At 37.6% G+C, this 27,431-nt stretch overlaps 1 protein-coding gene across 2 annotated transcripts in view; it reads right to left on the reverse strand.

Annotated features, from left to right (window-relative positions):
• Nucleotides 1-27,431, reverse strand: part of PTPRR (protein tyrosine phosphatase receptor type R) — a 246,474-nt gene that overhangs the window by 102,228 nt on the left and 116,815 nt on the right. For both annotated transcript variants that reach the window (XM_043565026.1, XM_043565027.1), the window contains 3 exons: nt 16,239-16,352; nt 12,990-13,145; nt 6,112-6,222 (listed from right to left, as the gene is read on the reverse strand). In XM_043565026.1, coding sequence (XP_043420961.1) covers nt 6,112-6,222; nt 12,990-13,145; nt 16,239-16,352 — 381 coding nt within the window. The remainder of the gene's footprint in view (nt 1-6,111; nt 6,223-12,989; nt 13,146-16,238; nt 16,353-27,431) is intronic.

The raw sequence follows: 27,431 nt of genomic DNA on the forward strand, positions 1-27,431 counted from the left end.
GTGTGGTGGGGTGCTACTGGCATCTAGTGGGCAGAAGCCAGGGATGCTGCTAGATACTCGACAGTGCACAGGACAGATCCTCCTCTCTCCCCAATATAATTACCCAGTCCCTTTGTGTGCTCTTGGTCAAGTCACTGATCCTCTCAGGATCTTGGTTTCCTCATCAGTAAAATTAGCAAACTAAAATACATTAAGTGTTTATGCATGGAGTCTATAGTTAATAATACAACATTGTATACTTAAAATACTTTGCTAAGAGGGTAGATCATATGTTAAGTGTTCTTATCACAATACAAAATAATAATAATTAAAAAATTGAGTGCCTGGTTGGCTTAGCGGGTTGAGCATCTGACTCTTGATTTCAGCTCAGGTTATGATCCCAGGGTTGTGGGACTGAGCCCCATGTTGCGCTTCACGTTGACAGCATGGAGCCTGCTTGGGATTCTCTCTCTCCCTCTCTCTCTGCCCCTCTTGGCTCATGCATGCATGTGCTCTCTCTCTCTCTTTCAAAATAAATAAGTTTTCAAAAAATAATAAAAAAATAAATAGAGAGCAGGAGGGCACTTTTGGAAGTGATAGGAAGATCTATGACAAAGTTGGTGGTGATGGTTTCATAGGTATATACTTATCCCCAAACTCACCAAGTTGTATCCATTAAATCTGTACAGCTTTTTGTATGTCAATCATACTTCAATAAAGTGGCTTAAAAATACATTAAGTATTTAGTACCACACAGTAAATTTAGTGCCAATTTAGTACCAGTAAGTGTGCAATAAAGGGAAGACATTAAATATTACTATTATTATTTTTATTATTAAGAGGATTGTATTCTTAATACTTAAAAAGTAAACAGTTTTTTTTTATAAATTTTTTTTTTCAATGTTTATTTATTTTTGGGACAGAGAGAGACAGAGCATGAATGGGGGAGGGGCAGAGAGAGAGGGAGACACAGAATCGGAAACAGGCTCCAGGCTCTGAGCCATCAGCCCAGAGCCTGACGCGGGGCTCGAACTCACGGACCGCAAGATCGTGACCTGGCCGAAGTCGGACGCCCAACCGACTGCGCCACCCAGGCGCCCCAAAAAGTAAACAGTTTTTATTAAGATAGAACAAAATTAAAAATTGCTTCAAGGCACATGCCTACTCTGAAAATGGTATGTTTTACAGAAATGGTTCTGTAAACAGATCATTCCAGCCAGAAATCTATTCCCATTTCCCTCAGTCTCTAGCAATTATATATAACCAATTAGAAGAGGGTAGCTATTTATGTCCACCTGTGACATGTTTTCACTGCATGGGGCTCAGGCTATAGCAGGTGATCTGACATACAACTTCCTGTCTCAGCTACCAAGACCATGACTAGAAAACTTCTACATGACTAATAATTGGCTTTTTTATGGGTCTAACATGCTAAAACTTTTGTTGACATCAAGAGCTCTTTTCCTGTATTTTCTAAAATTGCTTTCCAGAAGCAATCTGGCTTGTAGATATCTCTACCTACATTTCATAAATGCCTTTGCACTTTGTAATAAACCTCTAAGTACATTTGAAGATTTAATTTTGATGATAAATGTTCCTTCCATTGTTTATTGAAGTTTAATAACTAATTCTTCTTAGTAATACATTTCCCCTACCTAAAACAGACTGAATGGATTGGAAATTGCCCACACACTTTTCCTTGGAAAATTGTATTTGTCTATTTGTCGTTCCACCCACTCTACATTCACATTTGAGAGGTGCTAAATAAGTCACACATTTGAAAATGTCATGCATGTCTAATTTTATGCCTGGAAATATAATTTTTTTTTATTTTAAGGAAAGTAAACAATATGCCACATTTCAAAAATTTTGCCAAGCCTTATGTTATTGTTACATAGCACACATAATCCACCATTACAGCAATTTACCTATAAAATTTCATAATAAAACCATATGCCTTTTGTTTCTGTGGTATGTAGGAAGGCTGGATCGAAATAATGGTATTTGATCTCTCATACATATAGTTATTGCCAGAGGGGAAATTCTGTATTGTGTCTTTTCTTTTGCATGGAATCAACAAAATCATGGGAAATAGAATCAGAATATTATGTGTTTGAAAATTGCAAAAGTGATAGCACAACTATTACTGAGAGAGCCAAGTAAAAAACTTACTTTAAATCAAGGTCACTATCAAAAGTACTTGAGCAAAGATAAGCTTTTTTTAAAGAATCATATTTGACATGTCCCTAAATGTGAACTGTTGACATGTCAGTGTTATAGTTGCATCAGATAAACTTAACTTCATGTTAAATTCAGTCTGAGTAGGTAGAATTTTTCTTTTTTTTTATTTTAAAATTTATTTATTCTGAAAGATAGAGAGAGAGTGGGGCAGGGGCAGAGAGAGAGGGAGAGAGAGAATCCCAATCAGGCTCTGTATTGTCAGCATGGACAATGAGATCATGACCTGAGCCCAAATCAAGAGTTGGACGCTTTACTGACTGAGCCATCCAGGCGCTCCAGAATTTTACTATCAGTATTAATTCCTTCATGTATACTGCTGGTTCCTCTGTTACGTTTTTTCCCTTTTTTTAAAGCTTATTTATTTATTTTGAGAGAGAGAGAGAGAGAGAGAGAGAGAGAGAGAGTGTGTGTGTGTGTGTGTACACGAGCGGCGGAGGGGCAGAGAGAGATGGAGAGAGAGAATCCCAAGCAGGTTCTGTGCAATCAGCACAGAGCCTGATGGCGCTGGATCCCATGAACAGTGATATCATGACTTGAGCTGAAATCAAGAGTCAGATGCTCAACTAACTAAGCCACCTGGGCACCCCTCCCCTGTGACTTTTCAAAGCGACCTTTTCTCATGAAAATTTAAGATTGTGTTTGAAATATATCATTCTACTTCTTTCATTTATTCAAGGGCAACTGGAAGACACATGAAAAGTGTTGTTTCTCTCACTACCCCCACCTCCAACGTGTTCCTTGCCCAAGAAATGGGAGCTCCACCAGCCAGGTACTCAGCCAAATAAATGAGGAGTCAACCTTAATTTCTTTCTTTCCTTCTCCCTGAGAAGGGAGCAAATCCTGTCATTTCCGTTTACAAATAAATCCCAACCGCTCACTTCTCTCCATCTCCACCACCATCCCTCCTCTGGGCCATCATCATCTTTGTCATCCGGCTAACACAATGGCTTCCAGAAGAGTCCTACTGCTCCCAGCTTTGCCTCGTGTTCTGTCCCCAACCACTCTTCACCAGCAGAGCACCTGCTCTTGTAAATCCACACATCAAATCACATCAAAGCTCTGTTTAAAACTTTCAGCTTCCACCCTTCCTGTTAAGCCCAGAGAGGCTGGCTTATTTCCACCTCAACTGCTCTGTCCTCTGCCTGGGAGGCCCTCTCCCCACATTGTCACATATCTTGGAAGTCTCCGAGGGTTCTGTTCCGCTCACTCACTATTAAGGTATCTTTTCACAGCACTGCACAATATATGATTTTTTAAAAAAAAAATGAATAGACTTCATTTTTTAAGATCAGTTTTAGGTTTACACAAAACAGCAAAGAGTACAGAGTTCTCATATACCCTCTCTCCCCTATTTCCCTAAACAATTTTCCCTATTAACATTTTGTATTAGTGTGGTCACATGTGTTACAATTGATGAGCCAATACTGGATATCATAATTAACCGAAATCCGTAGTCTAGATTAGGGCTCGCTCTTTTTGTTGCACATTCTATGGGTTTTAACAAATCCATGAGGCCATGTATTCACCACCACAGTATTGTACAGAATAGTTTCACTGCCATAAAAATCCTCTGTGCTCTACCTATCCATCTCCTCCCCTGAAACCTCTGGCAACCACTGATCTTTTGATTATCTCTAAAGTTTTGCCTTTTCCAGAAGGTCAAATACTTGGAATCATGCAGCATGTTCAGTATTTGTTTAAAAAAAAAAGTACTAAATTATTATCTGTGCCCCCCCACCTCCCTCTTTAGAGTATAGGTCCTACAAGAATAGGGATCTTGTTCTCTCCTTTGGCCACAGTGCCAACCACAGGTCCACAGTGTATCCCCTGCAGGAATTTGTAGACTGAATGAATGGATGAATCTAACTGCCAACCCAGTGGACAGCAATCACCCATACCTTGGAAACATTCCTTTCTCGATTTGTTCTAGTAACTTTGGAGCAGACTTATCTAGGTTTCTGACTTTTACATTGATGCTTGGCAGAAACTGGGAAAAGAAGAGCTAGTCTCTGGCCCCCAGGGGTTGAGAGTGTGGCCACCACAGATTCTTTTGCCTCATGAGAGCAATATGTCATGAAAGGATTTATCCAGTCATGCTGGATATGCAGGTGCTCCTGAGTTAGAGAGGCAGAGCCTGGACCGAGTCTTACATGGTAAGAGCAGGCTCTGCTGGGCCTCTCTCTGCCCTCCAGGACTCAGAGGCTGCTCAGGAATCTGCTTTCCCACTTCCCTCCTTTACCCTAGCCTTTGCTGTGCCCAATCTTAGCCGTCCACCCCTCCCAATGCCCCCCCAGCAGTCTCTGCTTTTAGCACTCTCAACCTCCTTGAATTGTCCTCTTCCTCCCATCTTTTCATCTATGAAGCAGAAAAACACTCTAATTGTGACTGACAAGAGAGAAAAAAGCCCTCAAGATTCCTCAGATTAAGGAAGAGCTGCATATGTTAAAATAGTGCAATTAACTATTACAACAACAACAACAACAACAACAACAACAAAACACACCCTCTAAAATACTAAAAAATGCCCAGAGGTCTCAGTCATAGTTTCCCTAAAATCTCCAACTTTGTCTCATTAAATTTTTCCCTCTCAGTCTCCACCATTTAATACATAAAAATCAAATTTCTTACTCAATGTTTAAGTTATTCTTTTTATTATTGTGTCACAATTCTTAGAAATCTTGCTAAATGTGTGCCCATAGGAGACCAGACGCTTCTGAATTCATGACGATGGAAGCTTTAGGGTGTCCTTACTGCTTCCTATATTTAGACTCGAGGAAATATGCCCATCATCACCATGTTCAAGGCCTTAAATGTTTTATATCCTTCAAGTTTAGACGTACTCAGCCTCTGCCTTTCCCAACTAAGCCCTAATCTTTCTAACATAAACCCCTCCCCAGCAGGGGAAACATAAATGAACAAAAACCAATAAGACACTTAGCGATACTGTTGGTTGAATAGTATGTAGTGTGATGTCTTTTGGGGGCATTTAAGAGCTAAGGAAGGTATATTTTTGAAAATGTACAAAATTAAAAAGAACATAGCACAAGGAAAAAAATGTTTAAACCCCTTTGTAAACATCAAATATTTTAAAGTACATCACAGAATTTTTGAAAGAATAGGAAAATCTTATCAATGTATTTGAAAAGTAACTGTTAACTCCCTCAATACAAAATAGAGCTGTCTAGTTTAGTGGGTTTACTCTGGGTTCTTTTTTTTTTTTTAATTAGAAATATACTTTTAAAGGCTACACATTTATAATTTATAATTTACAGAACTATTTGCCATGTATACTTTTATACTTTTTAAATTCATTCACCTAAAAAGTTAGTCGACAGTGAATTATCTAGCCTTTGAGCCTATGATCATCCCTTTCAATGCCTAGAATTTCGCAGAATGCTATCTATCTTTAGCTATTTATCTAATAGCATTAATATCTAATGCTATTTATCTTTAAAAATAAATAAGGAAATCAACGATTCTTAAAGATATAAGCTTGCCCCTAAGACGTTTCTTTTTAAAATTTGTCCTGAGTTCCATAAAGATGATATAAAAGAAGAAATAAAGTAAGCCCCAAGTGTGCCCATGAGACTTTAATGATTTTGAGGGCTCCAGTGACCACAGTAAATCACTTTCTAAAGCTTCATTCCCAGGGTTGATCAAGTTACTAAAAGCCTCAGTGCAATTACAGCCTTATTCTGCAGGTCAGAATCTGTAATTCCTTAGGTTTTCCTTAGCTATCACTCTGCCGTCAGATATGAAATATTCCCAGTCTAATAGGATCAAAGCCTTGCTTCTGTTCCCAGTCTTTTCAACATTCGTTTGAATGACAGTATCCCATAGTATTAAGCAGTGGCTCAGTAAGGGATAAGATATATAAAGAAGCAAACTTACCATCAAACACGTTACTATAATAACAAAGATGCTGAGAAAAATGACAACAGCATAAAATCCTTCTTTGCTCCAGATTTTGTCCGCTTCATGCTGCCCTTGTAAAACATTTTTCTTTAAAAGCAAAACAGAAAGTCTGACGTTAAATGAGAGTTTGAGGAGAATGGCGTTCTTATCAGACACTCAACATATTTTTAGCTTCACTCCATTCAGTGTAGTAGAACACACCTACATCCCCCGCTGCCAGAGCTGCTTCTCAAACTGATCTGAGACGAGGACAGCCGTCCCTATACATGAAGAGATGATTTTATCTCCTGTGCAGGAGCGAGTGTGCCGGACATGGCATATTGGGTCCTAGACTTCGTAAATGTCCCTCCAACAGTCTCTCTGGGAAATTACCTGGTTCATAAGTAAAAGAGTTCTGTTCTTTTCTGTGTTGAGGAAACTGTTTCTGAAGCTTTCCTTACTGTTTTAAGTCCCCTCCCACAACACCAACACCCTGGTTTACGTGCTGTAATGCAGCTCTTGACTTTAAACAAAAGTGAAACAGGTGCAAACAAAATCTCTTGATGCTTTTATAAACAGAGTAACAGTGTCAGGATCATTTCCTTCCTTTTTTTCTCTTTGGTCAAATCTTTTTTTTTTCCTTTGAATGCAGTCTACTTTTGCAGTTCACCTCCACCTGATTGAAGTTCACCTCCACCTACAAATTGTTAGGATATTATATTTTACTTAAAGCAACAGGGAGCATCAAAAAGTGCAGAATTATTTGGAAATAAAAGTAAGATAAATAGTTTTACTTGCGCCTTTAAAATTTTTTTTGCTTGCTGCTTAGTGGGTGAAAGGGTGGAGAAGAAGCTGAATAAAATGTGAATGAGTGTCTTAGTTTTATTTCACCCACTCCTTCTTTAAAAAAAAACCTACATCTATTACTATCACAACTTAGAAGGCAATTAAATTTTATAATTCAGTGAAATTTAAAGATTCATAGTTAAGGAAACTTTAGCTTGAAACTGAATGGCCTACAGTTGGGAAAAACATAAATGCTAAATCAAGTCAAATGTTTCCGCTCATCTAAACTTCCATTTTGTTGAAGTATGCCTTTTATTTCCTTCAGTGAGAGTCCTTGCCTGTATTTGGATATTGCCTCCAACAATTAAGAAAGCCCTGAACAACAAGATATTGATGATGAAAAAGCCACATGGATAGTGGCCATGGAGAATGAGAGTTCATCTTGGGCACCCCAGTGGCAGATGAGTGCCCAGCTTAATGTAACCACTGGGGTGACTTCAGCTCCTACTATGTGGAAGAGAAAAACCACCTACTTGATCCTAGTCAACCCACAGAATCATGAGAAATACACAGTTGTGTCAAAAATAAAATTCTTGAAGAAAAAGAATACCCCTGTCCTTGTAGGTGTCTGAACTTTGAAATCATCATTAAATTATTTTTCAAGACTTTTTAAAAGATACAACACATTCAATGTTTGTAAATTAGACAAAAAGAAATAGTTGCCTTAAAAAATAGTTTATAAAAACTTTTATCCTGGAACTCAAGTTGCTGGGGACTTGAACAAAACAGAGCAGAAAGGATCTTGGAGTTCAATTGTGATTATAAAAATGATTTGAGGCAGATTCCTATTGCTTGCATAGTTGAATTTCCATTGCCTTTGCTTATAAAACACTGATATGCTCACTGTAACATCTTGCCTACTTTCTAAGACACAAATTCGTAGATATAAGAAATGACTTGTATATATTTGAAAAATATGTAAGTGGTCAGTTGAGGGAGAATCTGAAAATACTTGCTTGATGAAATGATTAGAAACCAAGTATCCTACTGGAAAGGAAATCTTGCATTCAAGTGGTGACTTGTCTTTTACTCTTTGACCTCAGCCAGATCATATTTAATACAATACCTCTATAAACATAGCTGGAAACTATCAGAAAAAAAACAACTCTTGTAGAAACCAGGTATAAATATGGTAATGAGTTTTTTACAGGCAACTAAATAACAACTATTGCTTGCTATAAAAGCAAACTAGTTAAGCCTTCAAGTAGACAGCCTAAACTTGTCAAATTTAACTATGAGGATCTGAGCTTTAGTTCATGTAAAATTTGGATAAAAAGCAGTGGTTAGGTGGGTGGAAAGAGATTTTGTGTTCCTAACCTGATTTGGTTCCTTTCTTTCTCTTTCTCTTTCTCTTTCTTTCTTTCTTTCTTTCTTTCTTTCTTTCTTTCTTTTTCTTTTTCTGCTATAGTTCGACACCTCTGGAATATCAACATGTTCCTTTCTGCTTAAGACAAATCTGGTTTGTTTTCTCTTTTAGCCAAAGTGGTGATGATGGAAGAATTAACCTCCTACCCCCACTCCCCCACTCCTAGTTAGAAAGGCACTTGTTTTGAACTCCTAGAACTTAGTCACTGCGCTTTCTTGGTAAATAGATTTCCTTCTGAGTCATGCTATTACTCCTGAGCACTACTATATTTGTACAGAGATCTAAAAAATTGATAAGGATAGGGTAATAAATGGAAAAGTTTGTAGTTAAGATCCCACAAGTCAAAAGAGTATAATTCACAGGAATCTCCAATCTAACCTTTGCATAAGGTTAATGTGATGCCTTTACAGTTTGTCAAAGGGCTGAGGGTTCAATAATTCAGAGGCTCCACAGTCAGGTCAAACCCAATGCCACTGTATTATCTTTACGTCTTATATCATAGCTACATCTACCTACATGCTTTGCCCTTCAACTCTGTTGCAGTGAAAGAAGCTGATGAATTTTGTTTATTACTTAAAATTTGGGCTGTTTCCTGTACCCACAATACGGCTTCTCTGCATTGTTTAATAATTTGATGCACGATAGTTGTCTTAATTGTTTTTTTTTTTTTTAAACAATTCTGATCCCAAGTGATGGGAGACATCCCAAATGCTAGAAGACATGATTCAGAGGCCTTTAGGAGATATATCTTTTTAGAAGAGATGAAGCACACAGAATAAGAATGAAGTGGAAATATTTTAATTATCGGTTAATTGAGTTAGGTAGATAAACAAGGTGTATCCTACAACAATATAATTTTGTTAGATAAATGCTAAATGTCCACTGTATTATGCATAAAGTGAACAATTCGTTCTGAATTACCCAACACATGTTATCTTTAATTGTATTCCTCCTCTGCTTTGTATGGTCAGGACTATAATTCTTTAGATTGTTGACTAATGTTCTAGTTTCAAGGAATAATCACCATGCTCATGGGTAATGGTATATATTTATTTGGTATGTATTTTTTTCTGTATGTGAATATTCCATGAAAGCATCATTCAGCACCTTGGCCTGTTAGTAAGGAAGGTAACTTCCTCCTTTGAAACATAAGACCTGCCAAACTGGCATAATTCACCATTAAACAACAACAGCAAATCCTAGATCATTTTTGCATTATCAATGTAAAACTTACTATTTCAATACATATTTAATTCAGTCATTAATTAATTTTTAATTAATTTTATAAAAAATTTAAAAATAGAAACTAAAATAATGGATTTCATTTTATTTCCCTAAGATTTAATTTACTAGGCAACAGGAAGTCTAATTTTATCTTTATGAGCATCTTATAATAAAAAAATATGGGAGCACTTACAATGTTCCAGCTCATAAAAATATATAAAAGAAATAATATCTTTTTCTCCCCCAAAACTTAGATTAAAGTGAAAACAGATGAATAAACAAAAGTAATTCTGTATTTGGTATTTTTGTTTCCCAAGAGTCATTTCCAATTAAATCAAGCAGATAAAGAAACGGCAACGATGGAAAACATGTCCTTCCCTGAAAGTAATGCATATTAACTTAGAAATAGATGCTTTGAGACTGCATTCACAGTGTTCTCTAATCCAGATAAAGGATGAGAAACCAAAATACCAATATTCTTTTTTTTTTCTGTTAATAAACATGTTAGCACAGCACAGTGATAATTTGGAATAAAAATGTGAAAGAATGGGTTGAGGCATAAGTTGTTATCAGCGTTAATGACAAAGATGAATAAAGAAATGGAGAAACAGAATACCATCACCAGCTTAAACAAATATCAACAAATGCTTTTGCAGTGCCCCTTTGGACCCTATGTTGCTGAGGTTGCCTGGGACCATAGATGGCTTTCTCCTGTTTCTGCATTAGGACTTCAGGTCAGAGGGTAATGCTGGGTCCATTCTAGAAGTGCCTGAACAAAAAGCCGCAAACAATCCATCCTTCTCTCCTTACTGAAATGCCTCATATCCAATTAAAATACTTCCCAGTCTCCTGTCAGGTAATATTCTCTAGATTCTAGATTTCCTAGATTTCTAAATTTCTACACTTTAATAAAAAGTATCACATTTTGCCCATCAAGTATACTTCCATTCTTCAACTACACTACAGACCTGTGGTCTATGGTGGACTAATACTTCTGTGACAAGCCCCTCATTATCACTGGGCTGAGGTGTGTTGGAGGACAAATACTTAATTTTTACTGTTTTTTTTTGTTTGGTGAGCTTCTCTTGGTTTGCAAATCTGGATGACTCACTAAGCTGCTATATTCCTAAAGCATTCAGAGTGGCATTTAAACTCAGAATAAAGCAACAGGGAAGAGTGCTTATAATATTCACTGAAAGATTATGGGAGCAAATAAATAAACCCAATGGTCTTTTTAAATTTTACAGCACTGTCCTGGGCAAGATAGTGTGCAAGGCCGTCTGTCAAGGGCCTAGATATGGAAATGGTGTTTGGTTGGATACAAAAGGGAAGCCCTTCAGAGTCACATGCAATCAGGGTTGAGGAGGAGTTTGGGTGTTTAAGCTCATATTGACCTTTTCCCCTGGCCTCTCTGAAGCAGGAAATGAGGGGCTTTCTTCCTCAAAGCTCCTATGGCCCAGTGTGGTAACATTACCATGTATTCTCCTTATCTGCTTATATCTTATTTGCCCTATACGAGAATACAAACTCATTGAAAGCCAAAATCGTATTTTATTTATTTACCTGTTTGTTTATTCATTTATTTGTCCAACTTTGGACACTACCTAGCACACTGCTTGTCTATTTGTGTGCCATTATATGCCAGTGTCTGAATGAAGGGTGGAGACAACAGATAAAGTGAAATGGCATATGTTCTCAAGGAGCCTATAGGGTAGAAATAGATTTGAAGACCAAGATGGGATAAGGGCTTCTTGCACTAAGCTCAGTGAGAACACAAAGCAAGAGCCCACATCTGTGGAAGCACAAGGGAAGGCTTTGTTATATAGTAGACTGATCTTGAACCATGAAAGGTGTACAGATGGATCAACATATGCACAAGCATGGAGGGAAGAGAGTATGGGGGTGTCCTGGTACTCACTGAGTGTAGAGGTACTGAAGCATAAACTAGGAGGGTGCTGTCCAACAATCAGAAAGTCCAGTGCACAAAGGACCATATATCATATTAAGAAATCTAGATGTGATTCTATAGCATTTAGGAAGCCAAAGAAGAATCAAGAATCATGACATTAGGAGAGCACGGCCAGATCTGCTCTGAAAAAGATTACTCTGTGTGACAAGAGGGAAAATCCCTTGTGTGTGTGTTGGGGTTGTGCAGAGCATGGAGAGGGCAAGGGGGAGAGCAAAACTAGATGCAGCAAGACTGGCTGGAGGTTGTTACAGTCATGGCTCAATGATGAAATACATCTTCATTCTGCCAATAAAAAAACTGTCCTGCATTCAAATTATATTTGTTTGGTCCCTACTCTGTGTGAGGACTTCCACATATATTTCTAAAATTTAATTCATATTTCAAGTCTATAAGATAAAACTATACTTCCCCCACCTTTTTTTTTTTTTTTACTATACCCATTTTGGATATGAAGAAACTGAGGCTCAGAGAGGCTGATAGTATGCCAAAGACAGACTTAATCTCATAGAGATTAAATCACTTGCCCAAGGTCACACACATCTTACGTGCTGGCTTTGGGATTCAAGCTCAGTCTTGGACCAAAGTTTTTTATACCACCCCGGTGATATCTGCTGAAGTGAGAGGCATTGTGCTTCCCTGCATAGGGGAAGAGACTAGGAGTCGAGATGTCTAAATGTCAAAGGTTGTTTTATACCTCATTTGCTTTGTCACTTTGGTGAAGTCACTTGATTTCTATGAGCCTTAGTTTCTATATCTGTAAAATGTTCACATATGCTCCCTCAGAGTCTGAGTCTATGATTCTGTGAATTTAATTAAATGCATTCAGGATGATGATCATTCCAGCAAGTTTGTTAGAATGGGACATAGCAGAAGGTAAAAAGGGACTGAATTTATTCAGGGGCGAGGATGGCGGAGATGGTGGGGGCAATTTAAAAAGTGCAGGTTTAGAAAACACTATGAAGAATACATTCATAGTTCTTAAAATTATGTTCCTCAGAAAACAAGACACAATAAAATAAAACAAAAACCACATCTCAAATGAACTCCTAGATTGTGGACAAAGGTAAGTATCTGGCAACCACTGTGACAACGAAGGCAGTGAGGAGTACGCCTGTTGAAGAAGAGAATAGAAGGGTGTAATTTTGGACACTTCAGTTTCAAGTAATCGACCGACAAATATATCCAAATGGCTTTTCTTCAACACAATTTACTGGATAAGTCAATAGAAGCTACAAGACCATAAAGATTTGGAGAAGAAAGTGCCTCAGAGTGGAATTTTGATGTGAAAATAAATTCCGTAAGGAACAAACATATTAAGTATGAAGATCAGAGAATTCTGACCCTTAGGGAGATTTTTATTATCAAATAACACACAATAAACAGCTTTCATTTCAACACCTCCCGGAATCGAGTTACCATGTCATGCCAGCTGTGCACATTTTTAAATGAAATATTCCATGAACAACATACCTCAGGGGAGACTTCTATAATTCCAAATTGAGATAAACTTTGATGTAAGACATTTATATTAAGTGAACGCAGCACTTCCTCAGATGGGAGAGCATCCGAAATTCCTGCTTTTCGGTTTATAGGAGACACAAATAGTTCAACACTGTTCTTCTTTCCCTAGTAAAAGCAAATTATTTGTGTACATTAATAGGCATTTTAAACAGCTTTGGGAAATATTTTCACCTTCCCCCTAGAAACATTAAAGAAAATCAGAACCCTAGAATGTCCAAAGGCATCTTGGCAATCACATTTATTAGTTATCTGGTACACTCAGTATTAACAGCCCAAAGCCTGAGATTTTCCAATGGCCTTCTTTCAATTAGTTGACACTTCAAGATTTGTATCTTTATATTTCATTGGACTCTGGTTTAATTTCCATTCCATATTGTGATTTTTGAAACATATCGTGTAGACGTTCCCGAAGTATTTTGTGTTTAAAGAGGCATTTTAAAATCAAATAAATTAGGGATGCCGGGGTGGCTGAGTCAGTTAAGCGTCCCACTCTTGATTTCAGCTCTGTTCATGATCTCACGGTTCGTGAGTTCAAGCTCTGCATCAGGCTCTGTGCTGACAGTGTGCAGACTGCTTGGGATTCTCTCTTTCCCCTCTCTCTCTGCCCCTCCCCTAGTTGCTCTCTCTCTCAAAATAAATAAATAAACTTAAAAAAAACCTTTTAAACCAAATGAATTAAATAAAACCTGTTATAATGGTACAATTATTAGACACCACCACTCCATATATTTTTCTTATAACTTGTATTAACGTAAAGGCTGAACTAAGGAAGGTGATGCTAGATGAACTTTGAAGTTGCTTCCCTGATCCTGTCTTTCACCTCAAGTATATTATACTTTTAAAATCTACCCTTGGTAGAAATGCATATGCCGGGCAGTAATATCATGGTACTTTCCTATTAGTATTACCTCCTTAGCTGAAATGGAAACACGGTATTTCTTACCATAAATGGCTGATACGCCACATGCACACACAAAACAAACACCACACAAAAATGACATAATGAAATAACACTGCACTTATGGAGGGAATTTTCTTGTTGATTCATGGAGTTCGCTCATGCTAGACAACGATCTTTCAGTGCAATTTATCAGAAGTTCAGCCAGGTATAAAATGCAGTATCATGCTCACTTCGGCAGCACATACACTAAGATGCAGGGTCAGTGTCCTCCTGGAAACCCAGAAAAAACGTTTCTGTGTTTGCGGGAGATATCAGACAAAGACTAAATACAGCATAATGCTGACGTGAAACATGTTTATAATAATTTAAACAGTTTCTGACCTAATAACCACAATGGTAGGAATAGATGACTTGTTTTGTGCCTGATATACTCCTAGGTACCTTAAATCTGTTATCCATTTAATGCAGAAAACACCTCCAGGACATAGGTATCATAGTTTCCATTTTGCAAATGAAGAAACGTAAGTGGCTTGCCTAAGGTCACACGGTAGGACATGGTCAGGCTGAAATGCAGTACGGTTTTGTCTGCCTGCCTCCAAAGCACCGTACTCTACTGCCTCTTGCATCATCATAGCTCCATCTGTTCTAATAACTGCTCTTAGAAACAGACTTATATAGGGGTGCCTCGGTTGAGGCATCTGACTCTTGATTTCGACTTAGCTCGTGATCCTAGGGTCGTGGGATCAAGCCCCGTGTTGGGCTCCACACCGAGCGTGGAGCCTGCTTAAGATTTTCTTTCTCTCTCTGCCCCTTTCCCTCACTCGCACTCTCTTAAAAACAAACTATATATATATATATATATATATATATATATATATATAAAAAAAAAATATATATATATATATATATATTTATATAAATGCCACTAGCATTCTCTGAGGATAAGCATATACTTCCCTGTGTGTTCCAAAACTATTTTTCATCCCTGCAAAGAGCTATTATGCTCAATAAATCTATACACACAAAAGTATATCCAAGATATCTAAGCATACCTAAAAGATTTAGGTCTAGATCTAAGACATCTGTAATCCCTGTCTTCTCACTTGAGCCGGCTATGCCCTGGATATAAAAACCAATTTTAATTCTTTCAGGATATTGGGGAGTGTTGTATTTCCTCTTCAATGGTACTGTGTTAAAAACTACAGTTGGGTTTTTTTTTTAAGTTTATTTAGTCTCAAGAAATAGTTGACACGGAATGAAAGTTATCATGGGGTCTGAAACAACTCATCCTCCACACACAGAAAAAATTCAAAGAAACAAAAACTCTAAAGCAAAATAAAAAGCAAATTCTTCTCCGTAGCTGAAAATACAGATATTGATGCAATAGACAGATAAGCCTAAGCAAGAGCGTAAGAATTTACAGGAGGGGTATGTGCAGTGAGATATTAGATGATCCCAAAGCCCCTTTTCACAGGAACCTTAGGTAATTAGATTTTTACAAAGAGAAAATCTTATGATTTGAATTTGCCTTTCTTTGCCTTTGCTCACACCCACCTTCACATGCAGATGGGAACGTGTAGTTGGATGACATCAAGGTTCCCAAACACTGAGGAAAGGGGGAAAGAAAGGATGTGGGTGACTGATAGATAGGTCTGAAGTGGGCCCTCTACAAAAGATCCTTCGGTTTTACCTCATCCCCACCCCAGATCAGATCCCCATCTAAGTTTTCTCATGACTTCCAGCCATATCTATTCATCCATTCCATTTGTGCTGCTGTCCTGAAGGGTTGGGTCTTCTTTATTCTTTATTCGAAATCCTCTGCCTTGTGCCTTTGGTACCCTTCATCCTGATACATTTGAAGGGTTTAAATAGATACTGTCTGGAGATGGTGTCTTAACTGATGTAGAAGCTCTCACTCTTAAGGAGAATATTTTGGGAGTAGTGTTACGTTGGTGACACAAGTATTTTCGGCCCCTCTGTTCATATCTATCGGGATAGTAGCTAGCCCTGAACTATCAGAGAGTTGACAAACTTTTCTGGAAAGGGCCAACTAGCCAAATAGTCTAGCTTTCAATTTAGCCAACTACTCAGCTCTGCCATTGTAGCACGAAAGCAGCCATAGACAATATGTAAACAAATGCGTGAGGCTTGCTCCGATAAAACTTTCCTTGCAAAAAGAGGTGGTATGCCAGATTTGGCTCCTGGGCCATAGAACTGTAGCACGGGGGCTCTTTATTACTAAAGCCTTCAATAAAGATCAAAGTTTGTACTGGGAATGCAAAATGTAGGCATCTTACAATGAGACGATTGATGTGCACTTGCTGGGGTAAGAGTCCTAAAGCTGCAGCCACTCCTTGGCGGAATATCCGAAGCAAGGTTATGTTCAGCCTGTTTACATCCATTTGCAGCGTCTGAAAAATAGAGGAAAAAAGAAATCAAAATTATAGTAAATTTTTGGTTCCACATTCAGTGCCCGCTGATGGCTGACCATGACAATTTCTGTGACTGAGAAATTTATACTCATGGTGCTTTACTGAATTTTTAATGGAGATTAGGGACATTTTATATGAAATTTTAAATGATGTTAGTTAAAAATATGATGCAATTTGTCTAGGTATAATAAATAAAGCTAGGGAATAATAATTTCATAAGGAATTTCCCTGAAATGTGTGTTGGTCTTTAGCTTAAGGCCAGATGACAGATTGGAGTATACGGCCAAGTACATTTCAGCAATCCAAGCCTTAGGACATCTTTAATTTGTGTTCACACACAGTCACATGCTGTGTAGGTTCTGTGATGCTAGACTTGGCAGTTTCTTTATGTAGTGATCCACTGCCAGTGCAAGGCAAAAGAACAAGGTGCAATAATGCATTTTCAAGCTCCGGTAAAGAAGCCAATGGTACTCATAATTTGGTCTAAGGTAAACAGTTGTTTTTCATTTGTTTGGGCAAACACTCTTAATTTTCAGGTTATTTGGGGGAAAAAGCACAACTAAATATTTAAAAATTCCTAAAATACAAATCAAGTTACAAAATTCATAGTATAGCCTTTGTTTAAGCCATGGGTGGTATTACTACATTTAAAGTAAAATTGTGAACTAGTTAACAAAGTATTTTCAAAAATGCATCATAATCATTTGAGGTAGGTATTTTGCAAGATGGGGAAACCAACTCTTTATGCATTTCTTATATTTTATAATGCTTATTTCATTAACTTGACCATAGCAGGTTATAAAATAGCTGTTAGATGGTTGCAATATCATCTATTCTATAAAGTGGAGCACACCTCTATTTGTGCACTTCTGTGATAAAGAGATTGGCTTACATGCATAATCTACTATAGTATAAACATTCTTACAGGACCTTTTCACAGCTTGTTGTAAAAGGATAATGGAACGTTTTCAAGAATTTATTGTTGTTTTTTTTTAATGTTTATTTAGTTTTGAGAGATGGGGAGGGAGAGCACGAGCAGGGGAGGAGCAGAGAGAGAACGAGACAGAGGATCCGAAGCAGGCTCTGCACTGACGGCAGCAGGGTTGATACAGGGCTCGAACTCAAGAACTGTGGGATCATGACCTGAGCTGGAAATCAAGAGTTGGATGCTCAACCGACTGAGCTACCCAGGCACCCACACCTTAGTATCTTTTAATGCTTGCCTAGGGTCAGGGACCATAGAAGTGGGTCACTTAGGAAACTGAAACTGGACTCCTTGCCAAAAACTGAGATCCAGAAAAAGTCAGAACCATTTTAAAACTTTAGCTAACAGTCCAATGAAAAAGTACAACTTGCTTCTGAGGAGGGGGAAAGGAGAATTATGTTGGGGGATAGGTAGAAAAGCTATATCAACACCATCAGTGATACTTTTTTTATGAAATAAAACCCATCAAATGTATATTTGCTATATTATTTTATAATTTATAATTTATAATTGTTTGCTATATTATTCTCTCTACTTGTCTATAGACCAAAATTTTTTCTGATATAAAACAGCATAATTTAATACAGAAAACTAAGACTTGAGCTCAACCCAGAAGGATGATCAGGATTTGGAAATGTAGTAATGAGGAAAGCATTATAGTTTCATGCATGCTTTATGTTCTATGGAAACATGTCTTATGGAAAATCCAACAGATAAGAAAAACTCAGTCCACCTGGTGGTTCTGAGAAAGAGAGGGCTTCCTTTTGTCCAACAGTTTCCTTTTGGCTCTGCAAGGCTGTGGAAACCACCAACAGATAGGGGACATTGCACCAGAGACTTAACTCTTCTTCCTTTGCAAGGCCAAAGATGGGTTCCTCAGTTCCTGCAAATGCTGATTAGGAACCACTGACTTCTGGCTCACCCCCAGTGTTTGTCAGGCGGGGTGAGCAGGCAGGCACTGCTTCTGATCCCCACGGGCAGGGTTTGGAGCCAGCAGTCTACGTTGGGAACCGAGACTCAAGAGGCTTGCATACACACTTGAGAACTCAATTCCCAGGGTCATGATTAGCTCGAAGCTTGTAACTGTGGAAACAGTATTAAAATCGAAGTTCCCCAGACGAAAATGGTAAATGGAAGTGAAATGGGAAGTCAAGATTAAAAATCACTCAAAATGGCAACTTTCTAAGAAGGCAAAAGCTGTGCATTTGAAACAGGAATTTAGACTACCTAACTAGAGTCAAGAAATTAGTTGAAATAATTAGTTTAAAATTACAGTCAACTGGTTCATTGCATCAAAATATTTGAATAATTTGCCTCAGTTCTCTGCTTGCCTGAGAAAAACTGGCATGCATTTCTGACTATCCCCCATAAAATAGTGATACTCAAATGAAGTACAAACAAATAAGTATATATTTGAGGGTCTAACATGTGCCAGACATTATGTATGAGTGCAACTGGAGAAAAACAAAGATTTGAGACAAAATGAGAATTCTATTTCAGAAGAAATCAAAGTGTAAGAATTCCTGTAGTTAGAAGATATATGTTCATTCCTTCCTTCTGGATAGGTGCTAGAGATGCACAGCTTCTTTTCCTCCTATCATGTAAAATCATAACAACTATGATAGAATATAAATTTCCATGGCAATAACAATAGTGTCATAACTTCAAAGTTACCATGCAATAATGCAGGATATATTTTAGTCTGAATTCTAAACCCATTTAGTCATTTGTATTATTTAACATACAAATGATTTAAGTTTTTAATTTCGAGAGATTCAAAGGCTCTTTCCAAATGCAAATACCAAGCCATAAAACTATTCACAGCAGTAAATAATGCAAATAGAGTTACTATCCAAAAACAACCGAGTATTTTATTGGTATTATAAATACATATACAGAAAAAAATGGAACATATTAAAAAATTCAAAGATTTCAAACTCCATCTGTATTTAAATGTTTTTGGCCTCTGCCTTGTTAAGAGAGTTTTTTTTTTTTTTTTTTTTTTTTTTACAGAAGGCAATACGTTTTTTATTTATTTTTTAATTTTTTTTTTATATATGAAATTTATTGTCAAATTGGTTTCCATACAACACCCAGTGCTCATCCCAAAAGGTGCCCTCCTCAATACCCATCACCCACCCTCCCCTCCCTCCAACCCCCCATCAACCCTCAGTTTGTTCTCAGTTTTTAAGTCTCTTATGCTTTGGCTCTCTCCCACTCTAACCTCTTTTTTTTTTTTTTCCTTCCCCTCCCCCATGGTCTTCTGTTAAGTTTCTCAGGATCCACCTAAGAGTGAAACCATATGGTATCTGTCTTTCTCTGTATGGCTTATTTCACTTAGCATCACACTCTCCAGTTCCATCCACATTGCTACAAAAGGCCATATTTCATTCTTTCTCATTGCCACATAGTATTCCATTGTGTATATAAACCACAATTTCTTTATCCATTCATCAGTTGATGGACATTTAGGCTCTTTCCACAATTTGGCTATTGTTGAGAGTGCTGCTATAAACATTGGGGTACAAGTGCCCCTATGCATCAGTACTCCTGTATCCCTTAGCCTCTACTACAAAGCTGTAATCATCAAGACAGCATGGTATTGGCACCAAAACAGACACATAGACCAATGGAATAGAATAGAAACCCCAGAACTAGACACACAAACGTATGGCCAACTCATCTTTGACAAAGCAGGAAAGAACATCCAATGGAAAAAAGACAGTCTCTTTAACAAATGGTGCTGGGAGAACTGGACAGCAACATGCAGAAGGTTGAAACTAGACCACTTTCTCACACCATTCACAAAAATAAATTCAAAATCGTTAAGAGAGTTCTGAGTCAACACTCTTTATCTGGGGCCTAGGGTCCACCCCAGCTAGCCCACAACTCGGGAAAAAGAGATACTACTTTGTAATAAGACTTTCTTTGATCACTGGATTGTCCACTAAAGTAATTGAAGCCTGTGACCCTTAGACATAAATCAGTCCAGTGGAATTCATTAAAATGTAGTACTTAATTCTATTCACCAGCATTATATTTAAATTAGAAGTATGTGATTGGCTTTTAGCAATTTATTTTTCAAGAACAGGTGAATAATTTTTGCCTGGGAGGGGGGCAGTTTTCTAAATGTTAGACCCCTTTTGATGTAATGCAGCCTGGTCTGCCATCTGATCAAACCCAGTAAGAGTCAAGACCACACCCAGTGGCCCCATTAGGAGGAGGAAGGCCAAATGGTCAACTCTCTTCCTAGAGAGATGACCTCAAAGCCCCTCAAAGTCTCCGTTCCCAAGAGCCACAGAGGAACCCAGCTTCCTCAGGACCAAGCCTGTCAAGAGGAATCTGCCCTATGTCTTTCTAACTTTGTGTGCCCATTACTACCTGGGACGTCTAACTCCACATTATTAACAAGGAGCGTCCCATTTTGTCCAGAGGTTAGATTGTCAAGTGAATTCCCGGAATAAAAACAAAAGTTTCCCTGTTTATGTCTTTGAACCAAGGAGAAGACCCTGACCTATCAGAAGCATTTTATACAATTGCCACGTCCCTTTTTACAATTCTGTGTTGTCCTCTGCTATTTTTAGACAGTATTTTATTTTATTATTATTTTTAAATGTTTAGTTTTGACAGAGAAGCAAGGGTGCGAGTGGGGGAGGGGCAGAGAGAGAGAGGGGGACATGGATCCGAAGTGGGCTCCATGCTGGTAGCAGAGAGCCCAATGTGGGGCTCAAACTCACGAACCTTGAGATCATGACCTGAGTCAAAGACAGAGGCTTAACTAAGTCTCCCAGATGCCCCAACATTATTTTATTCTTATTTTCATATTTTACATTCCCACCTTTCTCAGAATTTTACACCTGCTTCCTTCTACATGAATGTCCTACTTCTTACACTTCAAACTCAATATCACCAACTGAACTTACTTACCTTTTTTCCTCTCCCCCTCTGTGACCAAATTTACACCTATTTCTGTATCCCATATAATGGGATGAAGTCTCATATTTGGGAGTCAATTGGCTTGATTTTTTTCCCTCATTCTTCATCCCACCATCCGATTAATTATCAAGTTCTATTTATTCTACCTTTTAAATATCTGTTGAAGGTTGAATTCATTTTCATCTAACATTTCTACCATCTTGGGTCAGACGACTACCATGGCCATCTGGACTGTTTGAATAGAATCTTCACGGGTTGCCAATCTTCTTTGGCTTCTAATTCATTCCCTATATGGACATCATAGTGATCTGTGCAGAATGCTAGCCCAATGTAATCACTACTTAAAATACTTTAAGGAAATCTAACTTTATTTCTTCCTTCTTTAAAAAATTTTTTTGGATGTTCATTTATTTTTGAGAGAGAGAGAGAGAGACAGAGCACAAGCAGGGAAGGGACAGAGAGAGAGAGAGAGGGAGACACAGAACGTGAAGCAGTCTCCAGGCACTGAGCTGTTGGCACAGCTGACAGTGAGATCATGACCTGAGCGGAAGTCAGATGCTTAACCAACTAAGCCACGCAGGTGCCCCAGGAAATCTCGTTTTCTAATGAGAGGTTCTAACTCCTTGGTTCACTGCAATCTCCCTGTCCTTCCAGTGTTACCTCCCAGTCCTTCCCATCATGCACTTTACCCTCCAGCTGTATGTAAGGTGTATTAAACAGGCCATACCCTTTTGCATTGTGTCAGTGTATATCTGAATCACTGGCTGGGCTTCATTCTCCCTGGAGACTCAGCTCAAAGACCATTCTGTCAGCCTTCCACAACCTTGCCTTCCTCCTCCTTTTGTTTGCATCTTTCAGTTCTCCAAGAGTATTCCATGTTGGACTTTAGTTATATTTTGTTTAAGTTTTTATAATAAAAACTTCATACTTATTATTAAAAAAATCAAGGTACAGAAAGATACATAGTAAAAAGTGAAAACATGCTTGTCCTTTCAATATCCAGAAATAACACTGCTTCCTGTGTATCATTCAAATATTTTCTATACATATATTATATAAAAATAACATATATATATTATATATCATGTTTATCACTGTTAAGTACAAATAAACAACACATACCATTCCACAATTTGCTTTTTTCACTTATTAATATATCTGGGATATATTTCTATATTTATAATATATACTGTAATCAAATATCATGTTTAGATTCTTATCTAATAATGTCTTACTTTAATAGGCTAGTTTATCCCATTCACTTTCATTATTTTAACAGACCTAGATGTGTTGTATTATTTTATGTTATCTTTTTAAATCTGTTTTTATTTTTCCTTAATTTTCTATCTTTTGCATTGTGGTCTGGTTTGTTGTTGTTCTGTATTTTTTTTTCTTCCAGTGTCTATATTTATAGTATTAAATAATATATGCCAATATATTTAAACTTTTATTTCTTGATTTATAGACTTTAGAAAGTATTTATTAACTTCCTGCTATGAAAAACAAAGAAAATGTACATCTCTTCCCACCAATTCTCATGATCATCTCCCAGTTTTTATAATTATATTATTATTTTTATATTGTTATGTTTTATATATTTACATTATATTCTGTGTAATAGAGACTACTCATCCAGCCTATTGCCTCCTCCTGGAAACTCAGCCCATTTACAACTAGGTGAAGCCATGTGATAGTTCTCACCAATTATTATAACTGAAAGTGAGGTGATATTTTCAGTATGAGGCAGTTAAGAATGAGGGTGCCTTCTCTATCTTTCTCTCTTCTGTCTACAAGCCGGATGGTTCCAGGGTGACTCTCAGACTGTGAAAATGGTGGAGCCACACAAAGGCACCCCAAAACACTGTATGACACAGAGGCCCTGCCCAACACCCCTGATTAAACGACATGAATTAAGCATAAACTTTTATTGTATTAAGTCACTCGGATACTGGGTTGTGTTAGCATTATTTACACTGATGAATATGTTTTGTAATTATAATTTTTAAAGTTCTATAGTGTTAGTTAAATATTCAAATGGATTCAGTGGTCATGATCAGCCTTTTTAAATAGGAGTGCCACTATTCCTGAGTTCTTTAGTTTGCTATATCTCTTATTTAACCGGATTTCATTATCAAATAGCTTCTTTCAAGCAGGGTTCATGAGTGCTATATTTCCTGAGGCATCATGTTTGAGAATGTATGTGGTGTTTGTAACAGTGACAAGTTGGCTGGATATTAAATTCTTGATTCAAGCTTTATTTTTATTTTTTGCCTTTGAACTCTGCTATTATTCCAACACCTTCTGGTATTGAAAGTTGCCATGAAAAATACCTTGGCTTGAGGCTAGCCTGTCTTGTAGATAACCTGCTCTACTGTTTCTGTCTGAAATCTCACAGGGGTCGTCATCTTTCAAGTTAAAAATTTCCATCAGGGTATTTCCTTGGGTTGATAGTTCCTGCAGCCAGCCATGCCCTTGAAGTCTACAGATTCCAGATTCTTTATTTCAGAAATATTTTCTCCTATTATACATTTGAATGATTTTTCTTTGACATAATTTTTTAGTTCATCCTCAAGGACACAAATTGTGCAATTATATAAATTTTTTTGTCTTTCTAACTACTTTATTTTGTGAACTTACTTTCTCTTACCACTTGTATGTTTTTATTCAATTGAAATTTTCTCAGGCATATGCTTTCAGCAGAATCTGTTCTATCCTTTTTGTTTCTAATGTGGTTTTGATTTCTGTAATATGTGTTTTATTGTTATCTTCTTGTATCTTCTGAGTTCTGCTGGCTTGCTCTTTGTGATGCTCTAGACAAGATATGTTCTCTCTTCACAGTTTTAGACAAGAAGTGACAGAAAACTTTTGTTTATAGTTTCTCTGCCTTTTGTATCTATTTTTAAGTCTATTTTTTTCCTGAGTTCAGCTTCTGTTTCTCTCTTAAAATGCTCCTGGCTTTCTATCACTCTTAGGGTTAAATTCAATTAGGGCCTCCAAGGCCTTACTGGCTCCTGTTTCTTCTGAGCCTCATATCCTTCCCTCAAGCCATTTCTCAGACAAGCCTCCCTCATTTTTACCTCATGGCATTGGCATCTTCTTGCCCCCTGAAGAGTTGTTCAGTATCACTGTATGGTGGCCCTCTCCAGTCAGGCAGCTTTCAGTTTAAATGCCACTTTCCTCAGAGAGACCTTCCCTGGCCACCACCTATCACATCACTGTGTTGTCTTCTCCTCACGGTGTTTACCACTATCTGACAGTTTGTTTCTTTTATTTCTTCCCTTACTAAAATGTGAGCCCCACTGGTGTGGGACCTTGTCAGTCTGGCTCTGTGCTATATCCCTAGGACCTGGAACAGTACCTGGCACATAGTCAGTATTAAAAAAAAATCTTTGTGGAATGAAAGAATACATGAATCATCATAATCAACATGGTATTGTTACTAATTAGAAGAATCTGGATTCCATGGTAGGCGTAGAAAGGTTACAAAACCGGGGCACTACTTTTGAGGCATTATATCTGGTTAAGTAGTTCATCTGAAATGCCTAATCATTCAAAAACACACAGAATTGATTTAACACAACTTATATTTGATTTGTAATTAATATGTCTCTGTTTGACTTTTCCACCATTCAGAAAAAATAAGTTCATTTCATCTTATCAACTTTATTTTTTTAAGAATTTTTTAAAAAAATGTTTGTTTTTGAGAGAGAAAGAGAGAGGGAGGGAGTGAGCAGGGGAGGGGCAGAGAGAGAGAGGAGGACAGAGGATCTGAAGGGGGCTCCGCATTGTCAGCAGAGAACATGATGCAGGGCTCAAACTTACCCACTGTGAGATCACCTACTGAGCTGACATTGGACACTTAATCAACTGAAGCACCCAGATACCCCTCATCTTAAAACTTTCTAAAGCTTGCTTCTCATAGGCAAAGTCAATGTAATTTTTTCTGAGTTGTGTGCCATATTGGTTGTAAATGGAATTCAAAAATCAGTGTCTATCTCTTGTGGCTAATTTGAGACTTTTAAAGTTTATCTTTCTAATGATAAGAATTAAATATAGTCATGGTAGCAGGTTTAGACAACACAAGAATTAGTAAAAGAAGTAAATATTATTCTTAACACTTTATCCATTACCCTTAAATAAAAATTGTGGTGTTTTTAGTGTTAGCTTTTTTCTGATACATAGGCAGGCAATACAATATAATGTAATATACATGTGTATATATTAGATATACCCAGATGTATCATACAAATATTTATCCATTTTAATGTGATGCTGTAACTATCATCTTTCTATAGCTTTCTTCCTTCCATGATGTTAGGAGGAAACACTTATTCCCCAATGCTGATATTTTATTCTGTGTGGTTGCAGTCCAAATACAGTAATATTCCTTAATTCTTGTCCTCCTTGGTCTCCCCAGCAGAGGGGAAATGACTTGCATAATTGGTACATTTGGAATGAGATACTGGGGCATGTGGGCTCTGTGCTTTCCTTTTGCGGTCTGCTTGTCTGTAAAGAGCATATCATCTGGTCTTCTCTTAGTAAGTGGTAAAGTAAGTTGTAAAAGCTCTGTCCCTTTAGGGGAAACCACAGTTGGCTGATATTGCTGTGACTAGTCAGTAAATTTGCCCACGATGGAGAGGCAGTCATAGAAGTATATTGTTATCATGCTCCTCAGTCATATCTCCAGCAGATCTATCAAGAATAAAGCTACATTTTTATCTCCACAGGCTGCTTCCTTTATCTTAGGTGGGGAGGAGAAGGATGCTATTTCTAGGCCTCCTCTAACACCAACACTAGCCCTACAAGGTCAGACATTACCCACCCCCAGTATCTAGAAAAAGGCAAAAAGGCTCTAAAAGTTTTCTTGTTGGTTGGTGTTGATTTCAGCATGGGTATCTCCAGAGAGAGAAAGATCAGAGGAAAATCAGGAATATGGAATTATGGAAGTCAGGAGAAGAGTTCCTAAAAGAGGTTTGCCAACACTACCAGATGCGGCTGGAGATTAAGAAAAATGTGGACCAATAAATGGCTGTTGGATTTGTTGATGAAGCATAACTGGTGGATTTCAGGTAGGGTTCTCAAAATGTGGTCCGGTGCACTGGGAGGCCAAATGAGTCTTCGTTGGAACCCATTTAAAAGTTTAGGGTCACTGTGTAGAAATATGGGTGCATGATGTACAATTCTATAGATTTTTATTTATCCCTAAGGGTCATTTAATGAGTTACTAAGGGTTAGTAAAAGTTGATAACTCATAAGCTAAAATCAGCATGTTATTGGTGTATATTGAGATTTTAGGGGGTTAAGGAGTGAGAATACAATGAAGAAACCAGCAGAACGCCAGGACCAGTTTATGTTGAGAACAAAAGGAGAAAGATGGAATGGTAAATAGAAAAATCTTTTGCTCCATATAGTTAAGACCTTTATGGTCTTATGGACCATATGGACCATATGGACCTTTATGCCATAACAATAACATGTCAGATGACTTAATCTTGCTTCTTAAGATCCTGCACTGTGATGAGCTACCCCTTTTACACATGAAATGAGGATACTAGAGTTTAGGTCAGAGTAATGTTCTGAGACATTTGGAAAACAATTGCGATGTCAGTTTCGTGAGTTTCTCACATCCTTGCTCTGTTGTAGTTACAGGCAGCTAAAATCAATTGATGAGCTAATCGGTTAAAAGATTCATGAAGAAGCTGAATGAGTACTGGTAGTGACTGAGAAAAGGTCTCTATGTTTCTTGTTTAGAAAGGTAAGACCTTGTGGGAAAGGGAAATACTTAGGAGGTTCTTGAATTATGAGCTCACACATTTAAAAGTTTTGGCCTACTCTGTTTTCTAATTACTAGGAAGACTGAACACAACCTCAAATGATTGTGTTTGTGTGTTTGGAAGTTTCAGGTAGGTGAGTAAATACCAAATAAAAAAAAACCTTGCCACACTAAAATATAATAGGTCAGAGCATGGTTAGGGAATAGACAGACTTGGATTTAATCCTGGGCCTTGGTCAAATTATTACTTCTCTCTGAGTTTCAGTTTCATCATCTGCCAAATGGGGACAGTAACTGTGCCCCTTCACGGGGCTTTGAGGATCACATTAGTTATTAGATAAAAACCAGCTAAAACTGACAGATA

The sequence above is a fragment of the Prionailurus bengalensis genome, chromosome B4 (genome assembly GCF_016509475.1).
Source record: "Prionailurus bengalensis isolate Pbe53 chromosome B4, Fcat_Pben_1.1_paternal_pri, whole genome shotgun sequence".
Lineage (NCBI taxonomy): Eukaryota > Metazoa > Chordata > Mammalia > Carnivora > Felidae > Prionailurus > Prionailurus bengalensis.